This window comes from Myotis brandtii, unplaced genomic scaffold, assembly GCF_000412655.1.
Source record: "Myotis brandtii unplaced genomic scaffold, ASM41265v1 scaffold312, whole genome shotgun sequence".
Lineage (NCBI taxonomy): Eukaryota > Metazoa > Chordata > Mammalia > Chiroptera > Vespertilionidae > Myotis > Myotis brandtii.
Genome location: NW_005361955.1, coordinates 4,825,442 through 4,833,595, shown reverse-complemented (window position 1 = coordinate 4,833,595; position 8,154 = coordinate 4,825,442). Strand labels below are relative to the sequence as shown.

The window sequence follows — 8,154 nt, the reverse complement described above, 5'->3', positions numbered from 1 at the left end:
CGGACGACGAGCACAGCACCGGCACCGGCACGGGCTCGGGCTCCGGCGGCACCCTGGAGGAGGAGGTCCGGACACTGTTCGTCAGTGGCCTCCCTGTGGACATTAAACCCAGAGAACTCTAATGAGAAGGACTAAAATGAGAAGGACTTTTACCCCCAACCCCTACTCGAATGGCCTAGGCCCGGGAGCCGGCCCCATCTTCCCATCTTCTAGGCTTCTCTGTAAACCAGGAGGTGGAATACGGTTAAGGGCGGGCCCCGAAGTCAGCGGGTTCTGACTGGCTTTAGTGTTTCCGCCTGCAAAATGGCTGGTGACCCCAGTGGAACCTGGGACCCTTTAGTCCGCAGGCCAACGCTCTGTCCACTAAGCCAAACTGGCTAGGGGAGAAAAACATTTAAAAAAAATATATTTTATTGATTTCGGAGGGAAGGAGAGACGCAGGAACATCAGTGGTGAGAGGGATTCATTAATCGCTGCCCCTGCATGCCCCCTACTGGAGATGAGTCTGCAGCCCCAGCGTGTGCCCTGCCGGGGAATCCAACAGTGACCTCCTGAGCCACGCTGTTGGGGCTCAGGAAAAAAAAAATTTTCAGAAAAAATTTTTTATGCCAGTTACTGTGCTGGGTCCTGGGGATACTGAAATAAGTGACACTGGGTTCCTGCTTTCAAGGAGATTTGCAGTTTAGTATGATGTGGAAAGGGCTCCTAGGTACCTCAGTGGAGCAAGAAAGCGAGTAGCAAACTTTCTTGGGGATAGGAGGAACATTTTCCTTTTTTAAAAAAAAAAAACATTTAAAAAATATATATTTTATTGGTTTTTTTCCGGGGAGGGAGGGATAGAGAGTCAGAAACATCGATGAGAGAGAAACATTGATCAGCTGCCTCCTGCACACCCCCCACTGGGGATGTGCCCGAAACCAAGGTACATGCCCTTGACCGGAATCGAACCCGGGACCCTTCAGTCCGCAGGCCGACGCTCTACCCATTGAGCCAAACCGGTCAGGGCTTTTCTTTTTTTCTTAATCCTCTCCCGAGAACATGTTTTCATTGACTTTTAGAGAGAAACATCAGTCGGTTGCCTCCTGTATACACCCTGACGGAAGATCAAACCACAACCTAGGTATGTGCCCTGACTGGGAATCCAACTGGCAACCTTTTGGTGTATAGGAGGACTCCAACCGTCACCCAGCCAGGGCAAGAGGAATATTTGTTCTTAATTTCTTATTTTTATTGATTTCAGAGAGGGAGAAGGATAGAGAGATAGGAACATCAATGATGAGAGAGAATCGTTGATTGGCTGCCTCCTGCACGCCCCACACTGAGGATCGAACCAGCAACCAGGGCATGTGCCCTGACCGATAATCGAATCCTGACCTCCTGGTTCATAGGTTGATACTCAACCACTGAGCCACGCCAGCTGGGCTAGAGCAACATTTTTCAAGGAAGATGACATTTAATTGAGTCTTTAAAGATGAATAGTAGTTTCCAGGCAAATAAGAGCATTTGGGGTGAGAAGAACACTTTTCTGGTTTACGAGATAGGCTAGAAGACCCTGTGTTTCAGGCCCTCCCCTATTTCTGCAGTCTCATTTCTAATTCTACAAGCTCCTTCCTGTTTCACTGTGGCGTTTTTCTCTGCCTGGACTACTCTTCTTGTATCTCTTCTACTAATTCCTATTTCAACCCTCAGATCCCTGCCTAAAGTCACTTTCTCAAAAAGATTATCCCTGAGAAATTGTCGCTACTTTTCTTCATCACTGCCACCCTAACTAGACTAAATTTCCTTGTAAGCCCTCATAGCAGCCTGTGCTTTTCTTTTATAGTACAGAACTGTATAGTCATGTGTTGATTAATCATGGGGCTATATTCCAAGAGTTGCATCCGTAGGCAATTTCATCATTGTGCGAACATCGTAGAGTGTACTTAACACAAACCTAGATGGTATACTAGTAGCCTACCGCACATCTAGGCTATATGCTATAGCCTCTTGCTTCTAGGCTACAAGCCTATATAGCATGTTACGATGCAACACAACACAAGATTAAATCAAGCACAAGAGAAAATGATGTCATCAAGCGGTAAACAGATGTATGAGGCTGCTGCTGTGTACACAGCTGTTTTATAGCAAATCTTATTTTAAATAAGTAGAAATAGTATACTCTAAGGGGTCCTCAAACTACGGCCTGCAGGCCACATGCAAATACAAATATTGTATTTGTTCCCGTTTTGTTTTTTTACTTCAAAATAAGATATGTGCAGTGTGCATAGGAATTTGTTCATAGTTTTTTTTTAAACTATAGTCCGGCCCTCCAACGGTCTGAGGGACAGTGAACTGGCCCCCTGTTTAAAAAGTTTGAGGACCCCTGTTCTAAGTAATGATAAAAATTATAATAAATACATAAACCAATAACATAGCTGCTTATTACCATTATCAGCTATTATATACTGTACATAATTGTGTGCACTATACTTTTCTATAACTGGCAGCATAGTAGGTTTGTTTATACTAACATCACTACAAATGTGTGAATAATGTGTTACGCTATGACATTACAACAGCTTTTATGGTACCAGGTAATAGGAATTTTTCAGCTCCATTATAATCTTCTGGGACCACTGTGGTATATGTGGTCTGTCATCTGAAACATCCTTGTGCAGGGCATGACTGTAGTTAAATAATTACATTAAGACTATTCATTACTATACTATAAACTTCCTGAGGTCAGGCATCATGTCTGGTTCATAATTGTAACCCCAGCAACCTAGCACAGTCCCTAATGTGTAGTGTTGGATTATTAAATTATTGGAGAGGTATAGTTTGGGGCTAGAAGATGAAGGATCTTGACTGTCAGAGAACTGTGGGTTTGTCCTTCAGCAAGAAGGATGTTTTATAGAATTGTACATTAGAAACATATACTCTTATTAACCAGTCACCCAATAAAATTAATAAAATAAAAGAGGGAAGTGGTCTGGCTCTGACCAGGTGCCTCAGTTAGCTGGAGCATTATCTTGTACACCAAAAGGTTTCAGGTTTGATTCCAAGTCAGGGCACATACTTAGGTTTCGGATTCGATTCCCGGTCGGGGTGCATATGGGAGGCAACCAATTGATGTTTCTCACATTGATATTTCTCTCTAAAAATCAATAAAAACGTGTCCTCTGGTAAGGATTTAAAAAAGAGGGAAGTGGTCTGGCTAAAAAGGCAACTGGGTAAAACAAGTCTTGAAAGCAAGAAAGTATTGACCAGATAGAGGGGTTGAAATTTTCTCAACACCTGGATTTAGATAGCATTAGTGTAAACACTGGAACCACTTCAGTTTTGAATAGAGTGGTTTTCTTTAAGCTATAGCTTTAACCTCTCAATTTATCTAGCTTTGAGAGGGTCACTTCTGTTCTCTGATTTTGCTGTAGAAAATAATTTAACTGCAGAAAATTGGTCAACATGGTTTCCAAAAGACGACTATCAAAATCTGAGGATAAAGAGACCCTGACAGAAAATGCCTCTAGTAAGTATCTACTCATTTGTTGCTTTATTTTCTATAGCAAATGTGTGTAGCAGTATTTCATCTTTTCTTATGGCTGAATACTTTTCCCTTATACCACATCTTTATCCAATCATAATGGAATCTTGACTGTCAGAGAACTGTAGGTTCCCATTTCTAATCTTCATTCCTTTCTACACAGCCATAAGAAAAGATAAGGTACTGCACTTGTGACAACTTGAGTGAATTTTGAGAGTATGCTAAGTGAAATAAGTTATATTGAAAGCATAAGAACCATATGATTTTAGTCATGTGGGATATAAAACAGAAAGCAACAAATGAAGAAACAAAACAAACAAAAACTCATAGACAACAGTATGGTGGCTATCAAAGGGGAAAATAAGGATGGGGATAGGTTGAAGAGGGTAAAAGGGATCAAATATATGGTGACGGAAGGAGACTTCACTGGATGGTGAGCACACAATGCAATATACAGAGGATGTTTTATAGAATTGTACATTAGAAACTTATATACTCTTATTAACCAGTCACCCCAATAAAATTAATAAAATAAAAAAACATGTGAGGCACTTAAAGAGATATGATGTTCCTATTTTCAAATGCTGGGAGTCATCAAGGCTTAATGGATAGAGCACACAGAATCTATATCAGGAGATTTGAGATTGAGTTTCTGCCTCTGATTCCATGTATGACTTTGGGCATGCCTACAGTCTCTTGAGTATCAGTCTCCACATCTATAAGAGGAGTTAGTATTATAGAGCTTACCTATTATATATTATCTAGGTGCTGGGATACAAAGATACAATATAATCCCAACCCTTAAGAAAAACTTTTGGTCTCATGCCTTAAAAAAGTTATGGTCTAGATAAATGCTCTGATAGTGATATATAAAGAAAGGCATCATATCAAAGAAAGCATACCAGAGGCAAAGAAATAGACTATGTGCATGTGAGAATGTGATTGACAGAGGCCCAAGAGTTCCGACAAGAAGTTGATAGTTTTTCCCATTATTACACTCAACTACCCTATTACGGCGATTCTAACTTGTATCAGGGGAGAAGAGTAGGTATGTAATCATGTTTAACATCAAGAACCTATTTGTTTTGTTTGTTAATTATGTTTTATTACTTCTTATGGGTTGAAAGCCTTGGGATGGAACCAGTCTGGTCTTAGTATTCAAAGATATGATGCAGGAGAATCTGCCCCAGTCTTCTACCTGTGCAGCTAGATAAAGATAATTGGTTCTCAAACTTTGGTGTGCATCAGGATTATTACCTAGAGAACTTATTAAAAATTCAGATCCCCAGGCCCCATTCCCAAAATTTTTATTTCATAAACTCTGGGATGTGATCGAAGAATATGCTTTTAATAAGGTTTCCAGTGGTTCTAGAGCAATGGTTTGCAGACATCAGCTTGAGAGACCCTGACTACTTTAGAATTTGGGTGGAAACATTTCCATGGTTATTGTTAGAAATGGCACATTTTGAATTATTCTAATGAAAACTCAGTAGATGAAAACAATTATGTTTATTGATTATTCTGTTTGTTTGGAAGCCACTATTGGACCATTGTTAGAAATAAAATTTTACTATACTGTCAATTCTAATATAATTCTTCAGGAACCTATCAACTTTCCTCTTAGGGTTATTATTGTAGGGTTTACAGTTTTATCTTTGTTTTACTATTTGTCACATTCTTAATTTTTTTTCACAATCTTGAAAATTGTGTCTATTTTCAGATGCCAGAAAGCAACCACTCTCCAAAAAGACAAAGAAAACACATGTTTATTATGAAGTTGAAGAAAATGACAGTGCATTTATAAAGCTTCTTAAGACATCAGGAATTATTCTTAAAACAGGAGAGAGTCAGAATCAGCTAGGTGATATTTTAATCTAACTCTTTTCTCTGGGTAGAGTGAATCATGGGTTTTCTAAATAGAAAGGAATGAAGATTAGAAATGGGAGCACCATTCATCTTGAGACAAAGATAAAATTGAAATTGCTTTTTAGAGAATATTATTATAGTTTTTAGTCCTGATAAATACATGTTAAGTAAAACTGCGCCAGCAGTACTTCTGACCCCCTACCCCCTTTTTTAGAAAACTTATATAATAGTATTGCTTTGTGTTTTCTTATGAAAAAAATAAATTAATACCCTTAGAAAAATTATATCTGTGTCAGAATAATTTTAGAAGAAAATTTATATACTATATAGTAAAAGGCTAATATGCAAATTGACCATCAGTTGGACATCCCCCAAGGGCTCCTGGACTGCGAGAGGACGCAGGCGAGTGCACGAATTTGCCTCTAATATCCATATAAGCATGTAAGGGCTTGCTTTTGGGGCATAGATTATTTCATCCTGCTGAGGTTACAGCATGTCATTTTTAGAACACTTAGTAGCTATCCTCTGTCAAAGCTGCCTTTGTTTTACTGTGGGTTTAGAAGATTTGGCTTTGAATTAGGTTGTAAATATCTTTTTCTTTTTCTTTTTCTTTTTTTTTTTTTTTAGGGAGAGTGAGAGAGAGAGAGAGAAACATCAATGATGAGAGAAAATCATTGATCAGCTGCCTCCTGCTTGCCCCATACTGGGGGTCAAGCCCACAACCCAGGCATGTGCCCTGAGCGGAAATTGAGCTGGGACTTCCTAGTTCATAGGTTGATGCTCAGCCACCGGCCCCTAGTAAAAGCATATGCTTAGATGAGGATAATAAAAAGAGTGGCGGCTCTGGCGCCAGCAGTGGGTGTGAGCAGACCATTGCTGGCAGCAGGTGCGAAAGGCGGCTGCTGGCCCTGATCGCCCCTGGGGAGCAGGAGCAGGAGGAGGTGAAGAAGCCCTGAGGAGCGATTGGGGCCAAAGCCACTGCTCACACCCACTGACAGCACCGAGCAATTGGGAGGGTGCTGGGCACCAGCTGCGGGTACGAGTGGGGCCGGCGCCAGCAGCAGATGCAGGCTCTGGCAACAGGTGTGAGTGCCCAGCGGGACCCTGGTGCGCAGGAGCAAAGAATTTTCAGTAACCACCAAAGGCCCCACTGACAGTGATCTGCACCCCGCCTTTAGTCTGGCGCCCCTGCTCACTTGTTCCACCATCCCACTGTGGCTGATGCCCGCCATGTTCTGCTCTCTGCCGCCTGCTGCAGACACCCACCATGTTACGCACACACCCCCTGGTGGTCAGCGGATGACATAATGACTGGTTGCTTGGTTGTTCCACTGTTTGGTCTATTTGCATATTAGGGTTTTATATAGATAGATTGATTTTAGATAGGGAAGCATCAATCAGTTGCCTCCCGTATCCACCTTGACTGGGGATCTAACCTGCACACTTTTTGGTGTATGGGAGAACACTCCAACCAACTGAGCCATCTGGTCAGGGCTAGGTTGTAAATATCTTTATTCATTTCATCAGATAGGAAACTTAGGTCTTGAGGAAAGTAAACTCTGGTAGGAGAGGTTAAAGACTCTGGTGACCAGCTCTTCTTTTTTTGTAGCTGTGGATCAAATCGTTTTCCAAAGAAAGCTCTTTCAGACTCTGAGGAAACATCCTTCTTATCCCAAAGTATGTATTTTCCCCCTTGTACTTTTACTTCTGCTAGCAGTACTCTGGAATTGAAAATTTAAAGGCATTGGCATAAAGTTGAATGTGCTAGAATGATTTTTAGCTAACCCACAACAAATGTTAAACTGAAAATCTTACTCTGTTTTTTTTTTTATTTTTATTTCATTAAGATAATAGAAGAATTTGTTAATGGTCTGGAGTCTTACATTGAGGATCAAGACATTTTCAGAAACTGTCTTTTGTCTTGTGAACGTCTGCAGAATGAGGAAGCCAGGTGTGGAGAGGAGGCATGGAACAGTGCTGAAATTTAGTCTGTTACACCAACTGGTGGGGAAGAGGGTGCAAAATGCAATTTTTTGGAGTTTCACTTTTGATTTATCGTTCTCTTTTCCTCAGAGTTTTATCCTGACTTGTAAATTATTAAGTTTATAATTATGAGACTAAGAACCAGAGTGTTTTCTATAATGTTTCTCACTTGTGTTGATAAAATTTTAACTCTACTTTTCCCTGGCTTAAGAGCCATCTTCTGATGTTCTGAATTTCTTATCTACCAGGTTAGTTTCTCCATAAAGGTTATATAATTAACTGATTTTGTGGAGAAAGAATAAGAAGCATATTAAAACAGGAAAACAAAATAGAAAACAAATTTGTTTATTTTTACAGCATGGGAACATCTTACTCTAAGAGCCTCATTAAATTGCTTCTGGGGATTGACATATTACAGGTGAGACTGTGCCATTTTTTTTGTTTTGTTAACATTGTTGGATGTGATCTGTGGTGTATGCCCAAGCATAAGTGGTTGGAGCACACAGGGTAGAGTAAGCTTAATGGGAGTGTTTGGGTTTGGAGCAGTTTACCATAGCCCTGTTGCTGAAATGCATCTGGTAGGGCAGTGTCTTTGTCTTTAGACTGAGCTGATTAACCCAATACATTTCAAAGTCTCATTTATTCCTTTGGCCTGTTTTCTATTTGGAAAAGTTTCATCCGGTGTGCCCTGAGTACCCTTCTATATCTCTACCGTGTTCATATCTGTGTCATTCATCTCCCATTTAGCTCTTTATTTTTTATTTTTTTTAATATATTTTTTTATT

The 8,154-nt window shown here is 40.3% G+C and overlaps 1 protein-coding gene across 2 annotated transcripts in view; it reads left to right on the top strand.

Moving 5' to 3' along the window:
• Positions 1–3,385: 3,385 nt before the first annotated feature.
• The window catches only part of FANCD2 (Fanconi anemia, complementation group D2), a 66,203-nt gene continuing 61,434 nt past the window's right edge, over positions 3,386–8,154 (top strand). For both annotated transcript variants that reach the window (XM_014542755.1, XM_014542753.1), the window contains exons 1-5: positions 3,386–3,505; positions 5,241–5,381; positions 6,996–7,063; positions 7,234–7,337; positions 7,727–7,787. In XM_014542755.1, coding sequence (XP_014398241.1) covers positions 3,442–3,505; positions 5,241–5,381; positions 6,996–7,063; positions 7,234–7,337; positions 7,727–7,787 — 438 coding nt within the window. In that variant the 5' untranslated portion in view covers positions 3,386–3,441. The remainder of the gene's footprint in view (positions 3,506–5,240; positions 5,382–6,995; positions 7,064–7,233; positions 7,338–7,726; positions 7,788–8,154) is intronic.